General features: G+C 38.6%; 2 protein-coding genes across 2 annotated transcripts; both read left to right on the top strand.

Annotated features, from left to right (window-relative positions):
* Positions 1-1,612: 1,612 nt before the first annotated feature.
* Positions 1,613-15,188, top strand: NMU (neuromedin U; the record flags this gene model as incomplete). Its single annotated transcript, XM_080630914.1, has 9 exons — positions 1,613-1,799; positions 5,169-5,227; positions 9,049-9,096; positions 9,193-9,252; positions 9,788-9,817; positions 9,924-9,974; positions 12,011-12,085; positions 13,741-13,794; positions 15,153-15,188. The coding sequence occupies 9 exons, from the start codon at positions 1,613-1,615 to the stop codon at positions 15,186-15,188; spliced, it is 600 nt and encodes a 199-aa protein (XP_080487040.1).
* A 2,524-nt stretch (positions 15,189-17,712) lies between these two features.
* PDCL2 (phosducin like 2) lies at positions 17,713-22,235 on the top strand (the record flags this gene model as incomplete). The annotated part of the gene is made up of 6 exons (XM_080630782.1): positions 17,713-17,745; positions 17,888-18,008; positions 18,500-18,590; positions 19,545-19,688; positions 21,517-21,725; positions 22,072-22,235. The coding sequence occupies 6 exons, from the start codon at positions 17,713-17,715 to the stop codon at positions 22,233-22,235; spliced, it is 762 nt and encodes a 253-aa protein (XP_080486908.1).

The raw sequence follows: 22,235 nt of genomic DNA, 5'->3' as shown, positions 1-22,235 counted from the left end.
TTTCAAAATGGATGGCCCATCAAAGTGCTGAGAGTGGCAATGCACAACTTGTAGCATATACAATTGATAACGGTAAAGGCAAAGAACAGACAGCAATGCTATAGTTACAAATCCAAGTCATCCTTTGTTAGTAATAGCCCCTGCTCTTGTCAGGAAACTTTACTGAAACAACCAAAATTCACCCGAGTCAAAACCCACTGAAATGGCCAAAAAAACTGCACATTGTTTTGGAAAATAACAATCCAATGTTGTGCCATTGTAACATTTCCTTTCAAAGTCAGGAAAAAAACAACCAAGCAATAAAAATATGAGTGAATGGAAAAAGAAGGGAAAACAAATTATAAAGATAGACTGTAAATTGGGAGATGCTGCCCTGAAATGCATCTCAGAGTTGGAGCAGCACCTCAGCTGGGCAGGCTCTTCCTGGAGCAAATGGTGAGGGAGCAGCAGCAGTCAGACAAGTGCCTCTGGACAGAGCCAGGTCCTGATGCTGTGCTGGGTGTGAGTACCAGGGCAGCACCAGCCCAGCATCCCATTGGGACTGGGCATGATCTGTTGGCTCAGGCAGCTGAGGCACTGGCAGACTCGGGTAGCAGGTCTGGTAAGTCGGGGCTTGCTGTGTTTCTTGGGTGGCTGGACTAAGCTTCCTAAGAGTCGTTACAGATTTGGGGTCTGTATGTGCTTGAACACCCTATAATTTAGTTGCTTTGGCTATCTACGGGCATAAATAACACCCAGGAACAAGGTGTGCAGCTGTGTCTCAAGTACAATGCTTTGCTAAACACAGTATTGGGATTTTAATCACCAAATATCACCATATTTCTGAGTTTGTTTTTATGGTGTGGCATTTTGTGTATGTGTATTTAAGGCACAGGGAAAGTCAGGAATCAGTGACACCTGTACAGCAGGGTATCCGTCAGAAAGCTCATCATTTGGCAGACAGGACACATCCTCAGAGCCCTACAGCCCAGCCACTGGTGTCTTCTCCTGCATGCAAGCTCCTTGAGCTTTTACTACCAGGTTCAACTAGTTGGGGGAAATCTGTGTGACATATCCCCATTTTAAATCATGTCTCTTCTCCCCTCCGTGCTGGGCTGGGACAGTGCCTGAATGCTCCCCTCTGCCACCGGCATTTTATCACGGAACCACAGAGCACAGCAAGAGAGAAGCAGCACCTCTTGTGCCAGCCATCATTGCTGCTTTCAGGGCTCAGGGTGTTCTACAAGTGTGTTTTCAAACATGGATTTTTCTTAGAGAGGGGTTTGAGAACGGGCCTGGAGCCTGCCAAGGGCCTCACCTCGATCCCAAGTGGCGGCACCCACCGCCCCAGGAAGGCTTGCAGGTGGATTTGCCCCCCGGGGAGGGGGCAGGAGCAGGGCTAAGTCTCAAGCGGCCGGACGGAGGAGGTGGCGGGTCCGGCACCGGAGGAGAAGGCAGGCAGGGCAGCGGGCAGGACGGACAGACAGGACCGGCGGGGACGCAGGCAGGCAGGCGGGCGGGTAGGGCAGGGCAGCGGGCAGGGTGGGCAGCGCTGCTGACGCGCCGCTTGCGAGTAAGGCTGATGCTCGTCCACGTGTCAGGAGGTTTAAAAACTTTGGCAGGGAGAGAAACCATGCCCAGAGAAGCGGCTCGCAGGGAGGCAGCGACGGGGACACGCACCACACAAGCCATGGGACATCTCCACCACTACTACCAGCAGCAGCCGCCCACAGCCCTCTCTCGGCGCAGTCTGAGGAAGACAGGGGACGGCGCACCGCTGCTCCTCCTCCTCCTCGCCGCCTCAATGTCTGCTTGCAAAGGTGAGGAGCATCCCCCTCGCAACCGCTTCCTTCACTGCCAGCTCTGCAAATGGTTTTGGGGGGTGACCCAGCAGCCTGCCGGACTTGCGGGGAGCTGCCAGCGAGCCGCCTCCCGCGCTGGGGTCGGCTGCGGGGCTGGGAGGCAGGCCGGGATGCGCAGGAGGTGGCAGCAGCTGGGCACGGTTTTGGAGGCTGGTTCTTCATGTATCCCGGTAGGATTACCCTGTCCCGGCAAAACTTCACCCCAGCAACTTGGGGAAGTGGCTTTTGTTAATAGCGATTTCGTTTTAAATATGATTTATTCTGATTTAAAAGCTAAGAGAAACGAGATCTATCACAATTGTAGGAATATTTAGCATCCTCTGGAAGCCACCTAGTCCAGTTTGAAGCAATAATTATTGCATGAGGAATCCCTAGTGCTGGGGTTAAGTGGGAAAGGACAGTGCTGCTGAGGTGCTTTGGGCTGAGGTGCTTTAGCACTTGATTATCTTGATTTAATTTGAAATGTTGTCTTATATCTGAAAGCTGCTATTTTGTAGCAGGGAGTGCTTGTGAAATGAGAACCACTAATGGGCTTTTTAGCAAAACAAGCTCTCTTTTCTATTCTGTTTTTCCACTCCAAATAGATTAACTACTTACACCCTGTGAAGCAGCATTACAAAATAAATTGCCATGCAAGGAGTATTTCTGTTTTGTTTCTATTGTATGTGTGTGAGTTGCTTTCCCCAGGAGCTTTTGTTCAGATTTGCTTGTTTAGTTATGGGTTTTTCTTCTTTTTAATATCAAGAATCAAAGAAATCTAAATAAAATACAGAATCACAGAGGGGTTTGGGTTGGAAGAGACCTTAAAGCTCATCCTGCCGTGGGCAGGGACACCTCACATTAGACCAGGTTGCTCAAAACATTCTGTTAAGAATAAATTCTGAAGATGTGAGGGAAGAGAAGGAAAAGGAGAGCTAGAAAAGGCAATGGCACACAATATTTCATCATTGATATTATAGAAACAATTGCCAGGAGCTTGTGTAGGGTAAGCAGTGGAGAGAAGATGCAAGAAGGGAATCCCAGATTGAAAAGCCACTGAAACTGTGCATCTGGCAGTCTGCTGCCTTGGAAGAAGATGAGTTTTTAGAAGTTGGCAGAATTGAAGGATAAGAGAACAAATGTGTCACGGACTGTGTCAGGTTTTTAGTATTTCCTCCTCCATGTTTCTTTTGAGTGGGATTGCTTTCCTCAATAGCACTAGTTCTTTTCTTTTTTCTCTTTTTCTTCTCTTCCTATGGTTATTTTGTGTGCATCACAAAATAACTAAGTGTTAACTGTTTCCTTGTGTGTGCTGTTGTGTGTGTGTGTAAATGAAGGATATCCTGTAGGGACTGCAGCACTGTTCTGGATGGGGTGATGGAGGGACTTGTAGTCTTTGCAGTGAGCACAAAACAGATAGGACTGCACATGAAGTAAGAGTTTTGTGAGTAAGTGGAGAAGGGCTAAGGAAACCTAGGAGCTGGTGAAATAGTTGCATCTCCTCTGTCCAAAAGTTTATGCTCGAAAAAAAAAAAAAAAAAAAAAAAGGAAACAACAAAAAAAAGCAAGTGGTAATATTTAGGCTTTCTTGCCAGCTGCCCTAAGTTTCATAGGTTATTGGATTTCTTCTGCTCCCCCTGCAAAGCCTTGGGAACCAGGCAATAGCAGCAGCAGTGCTCAGAGGCAGTCAGGTAAAGGTTTAAGGGGGAAGGTGTCTTAATTTGAAGTGTTGCCCAGTTCTGCTCTTTGCAACCAGGATACCAGTCCCAGGCAATACTCCAATTTGAATACACTACTTTAAGAATAGAAAACAAAGAAAGAGAATTGTAACACCTTGGATTTATTTGGTTTTTTCCTTTAAACTAAAATAAACATCGAAAAAAGTGAATTTTTCACTGAACAGCCATTGTCTTGTTATGTGAACATCTCAGAAATTTCAAACATCCCACCTCTACACAGCATAAGAGTCCCTCTAATTCCTCTCTGGGGAAAGCAAACACCCAGACTAATTAATCACCTTAAGTCTGTGTCAGCACCGAAATGTGGTTTTGAAATCCACACCTTCATGCCTGGAACTCAATAATGTTGTAATTATTGTTATTAGTGGTCCATGTAAAACAAATGGAGATGATGGGCATTCATACCCTGCTCACGCAGCCATACTAGCTCAGTCTACCTTCACCTCTTTTTGTTTCATTTGGTTCAATTCTGTGAAAAAAATGTGACCACAGTTCATTATAGACTGTCTGGGAGGTTATAAAATCCCTATTAATTTGAGGTCAGTGTATAAATTGGTTAGGCATGGCTCCTGGGCAGCAACTTTGGGCAGGGAGTTAAGTTAGATTACTTTGTAGGGTTTCCTGCAGTGCTAGGACGGTACAGATAAAGGACCATCTCTCTTCAGCACCAGTATCCCTCACAGGTGAGCTACAACACATCCCATCACTGATATGCTTGTAGGATATTTAGTGTAATCACAATGCAGTGAAGCTCATCTCTGTGTTTTATGGAATCATACATTGCTGTTAGAAATAGACTGCCAGATAGAATAACAATGTGGAAAGGTGGGTATTCCGGGTGCTGAATTGGAAGTGACCCAGAGACAGTGACTTCCAGGTCTGCAGCCTGGGTGGCAGAGCTGGAGAAAGGAGCTGCCCCCAAGCCAAGCATGGCATCACTGCAGCATTAATCAATTGATCACACATTTAATCTTCTAAGGGACTGAGCTTTTCCACATCACATACACCAAACAGAGAAAACAAAGCCGGTTACATATGAGCTGTCTATCACCTTCTTAAAACCATGTTTGTATCACAAGCACTATTCATATGCAAGTGTACATTACATAGCTCATGTTTAATTCTTTAATTATAACATACAAGAAAGCAAGAGGTAGAATCCAGCTTCTCAGCTTCCAGTGTGTGTGTTGAGGTGAGCTGGGTTCTCAGAACGCCCAAGGTTGTAGATGCTGGATTGTATTTTCCTGAGCAGATCTTAGCATTCAAGAGCTGCCACGCAAATTTTCTTGCCTGCTGCTTATCACTGAGAATGGGCTAATGCTAGCCTGACCCTCAGTGAAACCTGAGTAACTTCCACACTGTTTACTGCTAAAAGATGTGAGCATGTGTATCTGCTGTGATCCTGTGAAGAAACTTCCTGCTGTGTTGCTAATGTAGAACAGGCAGCAGCTACTGGACAAACTCCACCATACAGCTCTCAGACTTCACATTTAGTAAGTGTGCGAGGTATCGTATTGTGTTCAGAGTTTTTATTTAAATCAGTGACATGGGATACTTAGGCAAATGACCTTTGCTGTACAGCACTGCTAAGCATGATTTGTGCTTCTAGGTGCACCAATGCCATCCCAAGCACTTAACGCAGATGAAGATTTGCAGCTGTGGAAAGAGGTAAGCATCGTCTGCTAAGGGGGTACTCCCACTTTTTTCTGTGCCCATCCTTGCTACCTCACCCTCCAGTATTACTCTTGCATGGAGTTCAGGTGCTGCTTCTTCCCAGCCCTGCTTCTCCTGTACATCTCCTGTCCTGACATCAGTGAAGAGATGGAACACCTTATTTCCCAGATTTTCTGAACAATTGTTCCAGGAGGATGTTGAGGCTGGGTGTTGAGATGTTATTCTGGCAAAAGACTGTCTTGGCTCAATGGAGAGCTATGTTTGGTAACAGCTGTCATTCAACTGTCGATGATCAGGCAGTCACCATCCCTGAAAGCAACACAAGTGTCCCGTTCAGTGGTTTTACAGTCTGTACATGGTATGCAGGAATTGTGTCAGCTCATTCAGTCTTACCTCTTGCTGCTTCTGTTCTGCACACAGGGCTGGGACGCTGTATTTTATCCTATCTTATCCTCTCAGTTTACTAAGCAAAGGATAATATACTGTATCATTTAGCCCCCTTAGCATTTTGCTACGATTGCTGTCATGACTTCCACCCTAATCTTTGAAATGAACATTTGTTTTGACCCTAGAATGTGATGTGTGTTAACATGGGCTCTTCCCTGCCCTTTTGGAACTGACGGAGCATGCAGGATATAACACATAGAGAGGGTTTAGCCTTCAGTTCACGTGTCCTGGTGTTGCTGTAACCTTCACGTATTCTGTTGACATTTAATTTTGTAGCTCCTGGTAACACTGAAAAGCAAGTGACTCACCAGAGTTACAGATGCGGAGTAAATTTCTTCCTATTGTGGTCATTACAGGAGACACTTCCCTTACTCTCCCGAAGTTCCCCTTAGCTCATGTTGGAGGTATTGACTCAAAAATGAAAGAATTTCTTGACTGGCACTTGAATGAGCCTTGGTGATATTTATCTTCTAGGAAAAACTGGTCTCTTAGGAAGTAAGATCCTGATAGCTAAAAGGGTTTTTTGTAAATGAGTTACATACATTCTGGATAAAAAATGCTGTCTTATACATTTCTGCATTTATTGCCAAGATTTACTAGTTGTAACACAGGATTTGTCCTGATGATGACTGGAAACAAGGCAAAGTTCCTGCTGATTTCAGTGAATGAAAAAGTATGCATTAGATTCTAAATTCTGTGTCAAATTACATAATATAAGCAACATAAAATTAACTATTATAGCAAGAATAATGAAGGACTGGAGAGGTTCTAAGGAAAGAGAATTAGATGCATAGCTATATCCTAAATTAACCTGATTATGGAAACATACCAGTTCACCAGAGTTTCTAGGAGTGAAAGTCAGTTATTCCCTGTTTGTTACTTTACTAGTGGACCATCCCAGAGAAATCCTGACTCTAAATGAACCTATTTTTTTCCAGGAATGACTCTGAGTTTATAAATATGGGAACTTTGTAACTAAGTATTGTGTTCCTTTACTTGTCTCTCATATTGTTTTGTTTCTTTGTTATTTATCCAACCCCAAACAATTCACATGCTCCTCAGGCCATGTTTCTGAAAGAAACATTTTGGGAGAGAAAGTTACAAAGAAGCAACAACGACCATAAAAATGATTACACTTTTATATTTTTTTTAAGGAATTAACAGAAATGGTGGCTTTCCCTCAGCCCTTGCTTTGTCCATGCAGGTTTTGCCTTGCATTGTGTTGGACATGAAGCAGTCTCTGGCTTGCCCTGCTACAGAATTATGGTAGTTCTCCTAAGAGGCAGCTCCAACTACAAACCAAACAGATAATCCAATAAACCCCAAACAAATGAAAATCCCTAACCAAGAAGAAACAGCATTTTTTTTAATGTAGGCTTCCAAAATTAATTCAGTTCATTCACTCATTCAGCTCATTTATCTGCTTTACTTCTGGTCTCTCCCACCACATTATCTTGCTCCAAAAGTAGTGAAGCTGAACTAATATACCCAGAAACAAATACAGGATGAAGAGAAAAGAGAACAGGAAGGACGTGTTACCAGCAAAAACTACTTGAAAGGGGAATTCTGTGAGCTATTAGCTTTCCCACTATCTCTGCTAATGCTTTCTTGCAGATTGCCTCTAGAGAAATGAATCATCTCGTCTTGAACTACTCAGATATGCACTACTTGTTTACTGTTTTTTTTCATTTAATGTTTTGTTTGCTAAAGAGTGCTGTTTATGGCTTTTTACCTATAACAAAGTCATAAGACCCAGTGCAGTGCCTACTTTGTATTTTAAAAAACCCACATTTTTTTGTGCAGTCTGTAAACAAGATGATTGGCAAAGCTTTTTGGCATCTGGACTAACAGTATCAAACATTTAATGGAAAAAAAATAGCTCATAGCAATTGAGGTTGTTATTGATACAGTTTTAAGGTTAAAAAATGAAAAGTTAAACCTCTTTTTTTTTTCATTATTATTAAACTGTGCAACCTTAGTTGGAGTACTGGAGACTTTTTTCCCTCAGCATTGGTAATATTACTTCCATGAATTCAAATACCCTTTAGTCCAGTTCTTCTCCTTTCTCAAGTAATAACTCCACTAAAAGTGATTCAATATTATGAGATCCTTTCATTCTGAAAAAGAGACAACAGAAGGAGGATGTGATTGTCTATGCAAGGTTATGAACAGAAGGGAGAGGATGGGTAGGAATTGCTTATTCACTACTCTTCCAAGGTGAGATCATGATTACACTGAATGAAGATAACTTTGAAAAGACTGATCAAGACAAGCAAGCGGTCATTTCATGCAGTGTTTAGGAAATCCTGGCCACAGGGCATTGTAGATGCTGAAAGCTCACAGTGATTCAGAGAGAGATTTGGTCACATTCACAGCACAGAAATTCACTGAGCTTTATTACAAAGACCTAGTTTCAACTAGAAGTGCTTGCACTGCAGATTGCTAATGGCAGGATAGCATGGGTTTTACTCAGCCGTTGGTCTTTTCTTAGGCTCTTCCCTGGGTGTTGACATTTGGCCATTTTTGGAGACAGGAGGTAGAGCTAAAGGAACATTTGTTTTGATCCAGATGAAATGGGAGTTTGGGCATTTTGGTTGGTTTGTGCATTTGATTGATTTAGGTTTTTTGTCTAGGTGTGTCACATTCCATTCTGTCTAAGCTCATCAGCAATGACTTCCTCCACAGTGCTCTCTGAGTTTAGATCCCATGAAATATATTGAATCTCTCTTACTAGTACTGTGATTTGGGAACCACATCTTTTAAACACAGTCTTATAAGGCTCTTCATTTGCCAGGGAAATCAGTGCAAACCTCGGATATTGCCTGCTTGGTGACTCACAGAAATTCACTGGCATACATAAGATGTACTGGCACATATAATCATTCAAGAGACGTGTGTATCATATGCCTGCAGGGATCCTGGAATCCAATTGGAAGACTTGTGTTTTTGGACTGCTCGTTTAATCACTTGCTTTAGTTTTGTCATTTTCCTTGCAGTTTTGTATAATTCAAAGATAGCACAGAAAAGATTTAAGTACATAGTCCATACCTCAAATGCTTAAAATCATAATTTAAAATATGGCTTAGTCTGAGAAGGTTAAAAATTACAGGGGCATGAGGTAGGTAAGATTAAAAAGAACACGTATGTGTTTGTCCAGATCAAGCAAGTGCACTTTTTTTTTTAATGTGGGTAAGGCTTTTTTTGCCCCTTGAATGCAAAATATTTCATGAATGTACCTCATAAGGATTCCTTATAGTGGACAAGCTTGCCATGCCTTTAGCTGCCCTGAACTGTTTCTGAAAATATACATATCTCATTCGTTTTTATTAATCTGACTTCTTAAAAAAGGACTGTGTGAACTTTTACAGATAGATGATGCATGCTCTGCCTACCTGTCCCCAGATTCTCAGCCTCAGGTAAGTCAGACAGAGGTTATTTCATTATTCTGATAGTTTGCTATATGCAGTAGGATTGGAAGTGTGATACCTGAGTTCATATTTTCCTTGCATTAGGTGTCCAGTACACTGGAAGAACTTTGTTTCTTGATCATGGGATTTCTCCAGAAACCACAGGTAACACACACGAAAGTCTACCGGCATTTATGAAGCTTGATTCATACAACTAATTCTGAGGACCAAGTACCTGAAGTGCCACTCAGTGCTGGAAGTAACACTATCAATTCTCACTCTGAAATGCTACGTGTCCTAATCCAACAGATATTAAAGATAGCAGGGAGACTCCAATATTTGGAAAATAATCTCCAGGTCACATACAAGATTTTAGGTGTTTTTGTTGCTCTAGATTATAAAAATGATGAGCTCTCAATGGAGAAAGAAATGTACTTAGGAGAGTCTAGGGATATACAAATGAGCATCTGCTAAACTGATCTACTGTTCCAGTAGAGAGTAATCAATGCTCTCTACAGAGTTTGAAAAGAGTAGTTACATTGATAAGCAAAGACATGTAATATATCTGCCAAGGAAGGATGATCTTCCAACCCAGTACTGAAAAGTTTATAATGCAGTCAAAATTGTCCATTGCATTTTTATTTTTTTTTCTTTTTTTCCCAACAAATGAAAGCCTCTCTACTGATTCTTATTCCCACAGGGCTTAGATGAAAAAGACAACACCAAAAGGGTAAGACTTCCATGTATATTTTACAGTCACACTAACATTGTCAAGAAAATGATAACACCCTTGACCTATTTTGTAGTAAACTCCCACTTCTAATTTTTTTGAACAGTTCTTATTTCATTATTCTAAGACTCACGACTCAGGCAACTCAGACATCATGGTAAGTGGCATAGCACCTCCTGTGAGTGCACATGTATTGTACATAAAACCAGGGTAATGTTCCTTTTTGCAGTAGTCTCTCCAACTGTATATCAAGCTCAGAACTGGGAGTTTCATGTTCGAGATATAAAGTGTGCTTTTATAACATGGGAGAAAATCATCAATACTGTACAGGTGTGAAAAACATCCATACATTCATGGAATCCCAACTGCATCTTCATCTTGTAGCTTCAACATTTAAGAATAAGATCAAATGCTTTTTTCCAGTGCTGGAACATAACGTTTTCAGTGAAACAATACAGTTCTATGGAAGCTGAGAACATGACCATAAATATTAAGAAAACTCACAAAGCTTTTTTTTTTTTTTTTTTTTTTTTCACTAATTAAATTGCATGGGGTTTTGGCATGTCATAAATATGTACCAGGCAAAATAGTACATAAGTCTCACTCAAACTTTGAATAGCATTTTAAATGAAAAATACGATTTTAAAAATAGCCTAGTACTGTTACTATAAAAATATTCACATAAACCAACGTGTGATCCATTCATGCTTTTAAAGTGCAAACATAGTCTGTTTTTTCTGTGCCTCTATGTGTTTTTTCTGTGCATCATAGGATTTTGAGGAAGTTAAACATTTTCATGTTTTTTCATTTCTTAACAATCAGTCTTATACGTTAATGTCCATTTTTTGCCTTGTTCTTTATGTTTCTTCAGGAATATGTAGTGTATTTCCTAGAAACTGGTATTGTTGATAGTGCTGGGGGCTGGATAGCGCTGACCCCAGTGCTTTCTTGATAGAGGCTCTGGAGGTTTTAATGCTAAGTAGGGCACAGTGAAATGAACTGTTCCTGCTGCTGCTCCTGCTTAAGAGGTTACTGCATTGCCCTTCGTCCCCATCCTGGATACCTTTGCCCATGCCTGACCCAGAGATTACTGCTTTCTCACTTCTGGTTTAGCCATTTGGTTTTCTAGCCCAGGTCCCAGAGATACTAACTTGGGTGAGATCCACCATTCCTTGGTTTTATTAGTCTTTTTCCAGACTGCAAGACAGAACCCAAGTGGCCAGCTGAGATGCCCTTTAACTCCCCCACTCATGTCAGACTTCACCTTTTGTAGATATTATGACACTACATTGCCCACCTTAGGTAGACAGCACAAAATTTGCTCCAAGTAGGCAAGTTCATTTTAGCTATTAAGTACATTAACACTTCGTTAACTCTAGTTATTCCATGTCCTTCTCTTCGTTGTATTTTCTAAGAAGTATTATATCAAAAATCATTGTTTTAAAAGTTACATCAGTTGAAGGTTTAAAATAATTAATAGAAAATAGGTTTTTCTGTTTTATTTCTCACTGTGGACCTCTCTCTACAAGCCTCCATGGCTGTGTTTTTTCAGGGAGCACTTAGGCTGCACTCCATGCCACTGTGCTTAACCAGGCTGTCTGCAAGGCTTGTAGAAAACAAGGAATTTCATGATTGGTGCTTGTCTTTTAGGTAAAGTGACCAGTGCCATGGTTTCAAATTTTACTTGAGAATGGATCCCTTCTGCACGTTGTTTTCTAGCAAAAAGAAAAAGTATTTTTTTGTGCTGCAATTTAAGTTATTTTGAAGTAAAATGAACCGTTCAGTACATTGGAGACTGGAGCTGCTAAATTCCATTGTAGATAATTGTAGAATTGTTAGCAGGAGTACTGTATGGAAATATTCTCTGTACTCGCAGAGACTGATCAAATTCTGAATAATTGCTATTGTCTAAGCAAGAAGTCTGTAAGCAGTTCTGAACTTGTATTAAGTAAAGGTGAGGACACAGCTTTTCCCTCCACCATTCTGAGTCACATTTGTAATGTAAATATAAATGCTGGTACCTGTTTGTTGTCAAGTCAGAATGTTAAAAAGATAAGTTTCTCAATTAACATCTTCAGTCCTTTTTTTGGTGCATGTTTGGTCCATGAGCCAATACTGCGGAAAGAGACTTTTTTCACATCATAAGGTCTGAATTTCACTGTTGCTCGTGTGTCTGTGTTCATGTCCTCTCAGTCTTCTGTCCTGCATCCTTTACTGCAACTCGTTCCCCAGCTTAATGAGAGAAGACTGAAGAGATACAAACTAGACGTATGTAATCTTAAACTCTGTATACCTGCATTCTCACACTTTGTGATTCATTACCTCTTCTAAAAATGTCCTTGTAGGCCTTTCTGCTTGTAACTTCTTTATTTTCATTATTTAATATAACTCTGGTATATTTTCATTAGAAATATGAGGGGTTTCTATTCTTTAACCAGTGAAAAATAATCCTCCTGATATTAACATTTTAAACCAAAAACTGCTGAAGTAGCATACCCTTAACATACATGAGTAGCAGAACACAGAGCCTATGTGTCAAAATGGATCTGTTAACCGTTTTATAAAAAGAAAAAGACTTTTAAATTTTGTATTTGCAAATTTTATATATGCAAATATATTGCACTGAAGTTATATTTTCTAGGGAGTTCTTCCATACCTTCCCTCTCTCCCTTTCTGTTTGGAATTCAAATACTATCTACTCCTTAAATATATATTATTTGTGGCCTATAGCTCTAAGAATTTCCGACTAATTTATAGGCAATTTTACCGTTTAATTTAAGGTGCAGATTAAGACACATTTTGTTGGCAAGTCAGTCTAAGACGCTGAACTTCCAGAGGGCAGGCATTAAATAAGAGCTTTAAATAACAATACTTCTTCACAAATACATATGTTTCTGTATACATATACAGGCATATACATTACAACTATTTTTAATATCCCTTGGAAGATTAGAAGGCAAGTGTTACAATGAAGACAGATTTTGTCTTCTGTTGTTTTCTACTACTAACCTTCTGACATGAAATCGAACAAGAAAACTAGGTAAATTTCTATCTGTCTATAAGCAGAGAATGACATATTAGCATAAATCACAAGTCCATGTTAGCAACCGTACTCTTGATTCCTTTTATGTTCTAGATCAATTTCCTTAACTTGCAAAAGCTGCCTATTTTTTGCTTGTTTGTTTTTATTTTTGTTCACACATTGAATAGAAAAAGTAGAAAAATACTGAAATACACATGCCGTAAGACACTCCAATGGCAATGTACAAGACTCAACAGACAAATTTTTATCCTTTTGAAATACAAAAACCCTATAATACTGAATGGATCTGAGACGGGTATTTCAGAGCCGGATAAGGCTAGAATGACATGGACAATATAAGTAAAAATCATACAGATGTTCTACATACAGAAAAGAACCTGAGCATTGTGGTATGCCTGGTGAACTGAAGTTAAAATTCAAAGCATGATCCTGACACACATCTGGGAACAGTCTGGGATCTCATCCTTAGGAAGAGCCCAAGTATTTCTGATATCTAAGCTTTGCACTGTTGTCCTTCAGTGGGGCTCGAAGATCAGCTCCATTTTGTTCAAAGACACTCCTCTCCCCTGAAGGCACTCTGGTTGTGTCTGAGTAATGAAACCTGGAAGTAGAAGGCAAAGACTGCTCATTGTTGCTAGTGCATTCAAAAGCAATACAAACCAAGACAAAACTTGAGGTGGAATCTGGCCCTCATTCTTATGATTTCTGCTATTTCTACATGACAACATGTTACTGACATGGAACAATACACATAAAGCATGCCTTAAGGGGCAAGACTGTATAATAGTACTGAAGAAATACTTTTAGTATGTACATAAATAACCTCTCTATATGTATTAATTTACAAGAGTAGACATGATTTAAAATACTTTTTTTCCAGGAAGAACTTCATGGACCTGGAAGGTTTCAAAGCAGGGGATACTTTTTCTACAGGGTATGGTTTGTTTGACTCTTTTTCTTTGAATGTTGTGCTAAGCATTACAAACCAAAATGTACAGAAACCAACGAATTACAGTAAGAATTACTGTGACTGAGGGAATTCCTTTCAGTTACAGCATCCCACCATATAGGACCACCCAAGATTTGCTCAAGACATTTTCTTGGATTAAAATAAAGTAATAGTAGGAATTTTTTGTACATATCTTAATGTTTGTGTATATACCATGCTATACCTTAATAAGTCATTGGTCATTATGTATATAATTCTCAGAGAAATTTCTAGAAAATACAGCATATTAGACAATCCCTCTAAAGGTTTGTTCAATATGGTACATTTGCATGTGATATAAATACAATGCCATACTTACACAGTCAAAAGAGCTACTGGGCCTGCCTCTCCCTTTTTCCTTGTGTTTTGGCCAGTATGGTTAGAAGCTAGATACAAAATTCTCAAGAGTATGAAACTACCTGTTCATCTTTTATGCCATAGAGCCCTTTTACTCCATTTTAGAAATATTGAGTAAGGTAAAAATGGCAAAGCAGACTTAATAATAACTCTCTTGAATTTGGTTAATACTTTTTTCTATTTAAATAAGAAAGTGGCTAATGGCTTTATTTAAAGAAATGGCTATGATTGGACTTGGTGATCCTAAAGGTCTTTTCCAACCTAAATGATTCTATGATTCTAACGAAAAGAGGGCAAGTTTGTATAACTACATTTTTTATGTATTGGGCTTGGACCTTTACAGTTCTTATGACAGGCCAAATTTATAGGTAATATTGCCATCGAGGCATTCATGATGCCAGAGTAAAAAGCAAATCCTCATTAAGCTCAGAAAGGCATTTTTTAGCAGCTTTAGTAGAGATTGTGTCTAGTCCCTCAGTAGTGGAAAATATTTCTGAGAGTGACCACGGTGAAAAGGGAGAAACTCTTTGCCTATGTTAATGAACACAGTCTAAAAATAAAATCATTGAGAGTGACATGTATTTGTTAATTGCAACAAACACTTATAATGCAATAACAACAATCTGAGAGCACATTTTAAGAAAATGAAAAAAGAATGAGGGATAATGGTCTCTTAGAGTGCCTTCTTGTGGCTTTCTCCCCCTTATAAAATCATACAAGGTGGTCATAATTCATTCTTCACTCTATACGCAAAGAATTTTACTGTCTAATTCTCCTCCAGAGGAGGATATATGTTAAACAATAACTGGTCTCAGGTTTATATTTAATGATGATCATGTTGACAGAACTGAGAAGTTTACCAGTTTCTATACACACTAAGTTGTTTGGGGCTTTATTATTGAATCCATTCAGTTTAACAGAGCACTTACTGGATATTTTTCTTTCAGCCACGCAATGGAAGGAGATCAGTGGATTTTCGCTAAGGAGGTATTTATTTAATATTCTTAATCATGGTCTACATTTAAATGAGTTTATTTTTATACAAATAAGCCACAATATTTGTTTCAAGAAGCAGTCTCGGAGAGCCTTTGATTGTGTAGCCAACTTAGATTTCCACAGACAAACTTCTCCCAGATGTGTTAAATTAATATATCTTTGGATGAAGTGAAGAGAAGCTGTAGGTACTCAGTTCCTAGAACAGAGAACACGGGTGTTTCAGGCAGCAATAAATGCAAAACATCCCAGATTTGAAAACAGTTTGAAAATTCAGCAATGATGATAAGCATACGCCAAGAAGAACTGATTCAACTACCTAGCAAATACATACTGAGAAGTAAACTGACACCGTGGGGGTAATCTTACACAGGAAAAATCACACTGAAACTAAGTCCAGACTTCAGAGTTTAATTTAAAAGCATTCAACAATTTGGAGATTTATTGAAAAAGTATGCCAATATTATAATGTTCTGTTTCCTAACACATTTTATAGCTCTATCATAATTTAGGTATTTAGTGTTATACCAACAGCTAATGCTTTTTCTTATTTTTCAGGATTTTAGATTCCTGACCTAGAACTAATGCTGCAGGAATGCTGAGTACATGGACATATTGTTTTCCTTACAAAAATTATCTGTTAGTAACATACAAAGTCACTAGAATGTAAATGTTCTTAAACCAGATTCTGTTAAGGATTCAAATGTGTCTTTACTTTCTTGATTATACTAAAAGCATATTAAAATTATTGCTTCCTAGTGTTGTGATGTTTACAACTGTGTGCAATGTAACTGTAAAATCAATGTGTGCATGCAACAGACATTGCCTTTAACACCACTGTTACATACATTTATTTGCCCTTATAAATAAAGGCACTCAGTTGTTTTAATGAGAATGTTTGCAATGTAGACTATCATATGTTTTGTATATATATATTGTGATTCGTGCAGTCTTTAAAATCACAGCTTATCTAGGTGAGCCAAAGAAAAGGTGTGGTTCGGTTTTCACGATGATGTTGGTGATAATTTCTATTTCCTTAACTAAAGGAAATTGAACAAGTTGCATGCTTTGAAGACCTATCATGACTTCAGTTCAACTGGAATACAGTGGCATCAATATTTTTTAGCTATTAAGTCGCAGATGTAGTACGGTTCTCATTCAGAAGGTGACTTAACTCTGTTATTTACATTCCTCGAGAATTAGGATTCACTTGAAAACTCAACTGGTTTTGTTGTAGACTTAGAGAAACTGTACTCAAAAGCACAAGTTAGTTTCACAATCTTCCTAGCTGCTCTCTCTTGAGTTTATTTTCACACTGGTTATGTTGACATACGATGTTGAGGTTGTAATTATGTATTAAGTAACTAATCCATTAGTGTAGAAGCCGATTGGGGTTTTTTAACATTGTACTGGCTAGTCAGGGATTAAATTGACCTCAGCATTACTGCTTCTGCAAGCTTGGATGAACTTCAGAAGGTAGCAGGGAAAATAGATGGCCTCAGAGGAGGAAACCAGCTTAAGAAGCCCTGTTCCTCCTCTTGCCTGCTTGTTTTCACTCTGCAGTTTGCCGTGCCTCTAGTTAAACTGCTGCTATTATGTATGAACTGAGGATCTAGTTACATATGACCCCTACTCTAACTAATGTGTGGCCTGCCACAAAAAGCCTTACGCCACACAACTACTATCCTCCTCTCATGCAGGCCATGGCTGAAAGGCAAAGCAGGGAGCCTTCAGGATTTGTTTATTTCTGCTTGTTTTGTGCTTTAATTTTTCTGAAATTGTTTTGAACAGGATCAGTTTTCTCAGCAGGGCCAAACAGTTGGGGCCCTTTGCTGCCTCAGGCCATCACCGTTAGAACCGCTGAGGGCGGCAGGGTGGCCCTGCCCCAACGGCCGCTGCCACCGTGTTAGACCTCAGCCTCCATGAGCTGAGGCAGTGCCCCGGGGGCAGCCATGCAGGTGGGTGCAGAGGGTCACCCCGGGTCCAAGGTGTCAGGGTCGGGCAGCAGCTGAGAGTGAAGGGAGCTGGGGCAGGAACATCAAGGCAATGGGAGAGGCTGCAGGTCAGTAGGGGAGAGAGGTGCCTGAGGCAACCACCTCAATGGAAGCAACTGGGGAGAAAAAGGGACGGGCAGGGAGAAGGTGAGGAGCAAAGGAAGCTGCTAGGGCCTGTGCATAAATAGTGTGCAGTTCCTTCATCTTAACTGTTTAACAGAAATTGCCACAAGGTTGGACTTGGTGACCTTGAAGATCTTTTCCAACCTAGGTGATTATGAGTCTATGATTCTAATACCTTATTCTTAGTAGCAACACAATACTGATACAAAAAGCCTGCCTGCATAAAACTGTATTTCTTTAAGTGTGTTTAAGTAAGCGGTATATAGTTTTGTGTTTCTGAAATAAGTTTCCATACATCTTTTAGGCAATTTTTAGCTGGTATTTTGGAGACTGATTATTTTATCTTTGCTTACATTTTTAGTTTTCTTTCTCTCTTATTTTCAGTAAAAAATGCCGAATGAAAATCCATGATAGAGAATGGTCCATGAAGGTATTGCAGCCTCTAAGTAATGGTTTCCTTTTGTAACATCCTTAATATGTGCCAACATGAAAAAGGGCTGGTTTCGATTTTAAGAAGGTGCACAAGATTGATTTTTTTGTTGATTTAGTTTTGTTTCATTATATTAAAACAGGACCCAAATGAAGATACTGAATGGAATGACATACTGAGACAATTTGGAGTTCTTCCTCCAAAAGAAAACCCGACAGATGAAATCGAAGAAATGGTTTTACGCTTGCAGAAAGAAGCAGAAGGCATGTAAAATTAAAAAAACATGCCATTAGTATAACAGAATTTGAAAAGCAGAAATATATTCAATAATGCTGCTAGTAACTTCAACATTGTACAACAACTGTATTATTTTAATGATTTTCACTTGGTGATTTTAAAAAGAATTCTGAATTATACAACGCAGATATAACAGTTACTGACAAACATGGCATGTAACATATGAATGACTTTCATAATGTCATAAAATAACCAATCAGCATAAGCAAGATTCACATTCTGAACAACTGGTTGTAATCTACTCCTGTATTTCTGTTTCTCCTGTATAGCCGTATTTAAATAAATTTCTTTTCCTCTCTCTTACCCAGAGTTAGTCCAAAGTTGACTAACTTCTGAAATTAGTACATCTGTTTCTTTCCATTAGCTCCACACCTATTTAATACTTTTCATACATTACAAATGTTTGCAGACAGTTTGGGGAACAAAAGGTGACTAATTTTTTGTTTGTTGTTTCTAGTGAAGCCATATGAAAGAATGAATCTTAAAGAATTAGAGGAAGCTGAAGATGATTTTGATGAAGCTGATAGGGAAGCTATTGAAAAGTACAGGTATAGTAAGATACTTCATTCCAGACTAAGAATGCATGTGTCACTGTCATACATGTACATGCTCTTGAAAAATAAACTTAAAATCTTTAAACAGTCATGTCTGCTGACTGACATATCTGCCTTTCATTGCCAACAGAAAGACAGTACTCACATTGCTATCCTATTTCTTCCTGATTACCTGTGGCAAAGAGAAGCAGTTACACCATATTTTACTTTGTTACTTTGTTAGAACAAAATTGTTTAGTGTGGAAGATGGGTATTTGAACGAAAACAAACAGAAGGGGCCACAGTGGAAACTGCTGTTTTACATCCTCAGTTCAGCTGAAGATATATTGTGGTACTGTGTGTTTGAAGTGGTGTATACTCAACATTTACCTAAGTTAGCATTGTTGCTAGATTATAATAACATTGCATATATATATTTTAACCTTTTTTGGAAAAGGTATTTCTATGGTGGCTTTCCGTTAGTAAAATTAATAGCTGCTTTTAGTTCAGCTAATATCAGTAAGGCATTTTTTCCTACCTTGCAAGTATTTTTATAGATGAAGACTGCCATCTACTGGGTATACATTCCAATTTTTGTGAATTATTTTAAAATTGCAAATAGTTCTTCCTCAAACTAATATCATATTCATAATAATAAATAAAAGTAGCACCTGGATTATTTTTATTGCTTTGTCTCAAATGATAAATCCTTGTGCAATGTGTTTATTACTCAGATTTTCTAAACCTGATACTGATGAACCAAAAAAATATATTTTAATGTTCTCTTATTGAATAAGGATTAGCATAGAAGCCTTCCTAGCTCTGAAGTTACATTCAAAGACCTTGAGCTAAAGGGTTACCCAAAGCATTTTTTAAAGTAATTGAGAGAAATGCAGTAGATATTACTTTAAAATGCATTTTAAATGTTCCAAAGATGCTTATTGTTGTTATTATTACTTTTTTAATTAGGCAGCAACGCTTGCAAGAATGGAAATGTCTTCAGAGGAGGCAGAAGTATGGGGAGCTAAGAGAAATTTGTGGAGAGCAGTATGTAAAGGAAGTGACAAATGCTCCAGAAGATGTTTGGGTTATAATTCATCTTTATCGATCAAGGTAATTCCATTCTTGTTTAAGATGTTTATACTTCAATATACAGAATTGAACTGATAATTAAAATACCAGGAAAAATTAAATACAGTAGACTAATGAAATAGCAATTTTTTGGAGATGATGGAATCATAGAGCATGGGACCTCCTTGACTTATCAACTGACTTTGTGAGAGTTAATTACTTCAATTATATGAAAGATTTCTCTTGCTGCATATGCCTATCACTATGCACTACACCTCACGGAGATTCCTGAATTTCACTGAGAAAGTAGGGAAGTGGTAAATGCTCCATCTCTGGCAGTGTTCAAGGCCAGGTTAGACAGAGCCTTGGGTGACATGGTCTAGCGTAAGGCATCGTTGCCTAGATGATCTTCAGGTCCTTTCCAACTCAAACCATTCTATGATTCTAAAGTAGTGTTCACTGTGTGTGTTAAAAGAAGTCTGTGTTAAAGGAAGTTCGTTTGCAGATTCTTTTCTCAGAAGGAGTGCTCTATACGATTATTCCACCTTATTTCCCCTTTTACTGGAATTAATCAAAAGCCCAATAGGATAATTCTCAGTTATAAACCTGAGCAAAGCTAGGGAATTCATTTGTTTATCATTCCCCAATAAATGCTCTAATGGTAAGAGAAGTTGTGACAGGATCCAGCAGAAATGTCAGAGGGTTTCCATGATCAGTTCAGGATATGTTAGCAACTCCATTAGATATTTTTGAAAAGCACTGAGAATTGGTATGGAATGTTGAATGCATTGCTTAGATTCAGATTGGCTCTCTTTTTTCCTTCTCTTTAAGTCTGTTGGGGAGAATCTTCTATGATTCTTCTCAGTTGTCAGGAATTGAGTATTATTTCCATGAGGAATAGGTCACTCAAGTGAAATTGTTCAAATTACAGTAATGTAAATTTACAGATCTGAAGAAAGAAAATAGCAGCTTTTCTTGCTTTTAGTTGGTTTTGTTTACTGAAGAACCAATCGTACACTTCACCCTTGCATAAATACGAGTCTGTGAGAAAACTCATCATTCCTTACGAATGAATATGAGATCTCCGAAGTCTCTAGTGGCCGGTAACAAAACTGCTCCACCTGCCTTTGGCCACGAGCGTACTGCGGGAACTCGTCGAGGATCCATAGGGTAAACCAGCCTAACTTCAGTCACTTGCAGCAAAGATCCTAACTTCTAAAAGGTTAACGGGATGGAGGGGAGCAAAAAAACCCAACATTGTTTGTAGTTGTGGAGGGTTTTTTTGTTTGAGGTTTTTCTGTTTGTTTTGTTTGTGTTGTTTGCGTTTTTTTAACTGAGGCTTATATAGTGGTTGTACTGTAAACAGGAACTATAAAAGCAATCAGTGGGCCTATGGTGGTAATATGACTACATAAAGGTTTCCCTGATGTTACTTAGATTTTACTAAAAGAATGAAGAAGCAATTAAACGGTAAACTGAAAGCCAGTTCTAATAAATGAAAGTAAAACGTATATTAGAGATTAAAAAAAAATTTAAAAAAATCTCATTTAAACTCTACCATAAATGGACAAAATGAGCTTTAAATATCATAGTGGAGAACAAAATTGAGGCACAATGCTCAACTGTTTGGTAGCTTTACTGACCTATTTTATAGACTGTGACAATTACATATTTTTATTTGGACAGGTCTTTAAATCATAATGATCTTAGAAGCTAAATAAAATTTGTGATGAAATCCTTGTAACAATTTACAGTAGAAGCAGACTATAGGAAAAGGTACATTTATTCTTCAAAAGCTTTATTTTTAATAACTTTATTTTACACATCATTTACACCAGCTGTGTCATTGTGATTTCTTACTCTTTTCTAGCATCCCAATGTGCTTACTGGTTAACAAACACCTCAGCCTACTGGCCAGAAAGTTTCCAGAAGTCAAGTTTCTCAAGGCTGCTGTGAACAGCTGCATTCAGAATTACCATGACAGCTGTTTACCCACACTACTTGTATATAAAACTGGTGAAATAAAAAGCAGGTTCATTGGAGTAACTCAATGTGGAGGAATATATCTTAAAGTAGAAGGTATGAAAAATATTTTTAAATCATTCACATTATAGAATATTTTATGTTCTTTGTAATCATTAGATTTAAAGATCACTGCTTAAAGGTGGAAAACATTTTTTATTTTTGTTTAAAAAAAATCTATGAAAATCAAAGAACTCGTAATTCTGATAAGTGATAAAAATATTGGATAAGAATTGATAAAGTTGCAATTTTATGGTTAGATATTTTACTGGGATAAAGTTGGGTTGTTGCAAGGATGGCTGTTTTTTTGTGTTGTTAAGATGGATCTTGGTCTTTAATAAATGTCTTTTTCTCTTAAGTGAGAATTTATTGCAGTTATCAGAATAAATTTCTGTTTTTACAGAGCTTGAATGGAAACTAGCTGAAATTGGAGCAATAGAAACTGACTTAGAAGAAAACCCAAAAAAGGGCATTGTGAATATGATGACACTTTCAGTGCAAAATATTCCTGCTTGTGAAGCCACCAATACAAAAAGCAGTGATGCGATGAAACCACATATTACATGA

This window comes from Psittacula echo (genome assembly GCF_963264785.1).
Source record: "Psittacula echo genome assembly, chromosome: 1".
In the NCBI taxonomy this organism is placed as follows: domain Eukaryota; kingdom Metazoa; phylum Chordata; class Aves; order Psittaciformes; family Psittacidae; genus Psittacula; species Psittacula echo.
The sequence above is the reverse complement of the archived record's forward strand: the minus strand, read 5'-3'. Positions and strand labels throughout refer to the sequence as shown.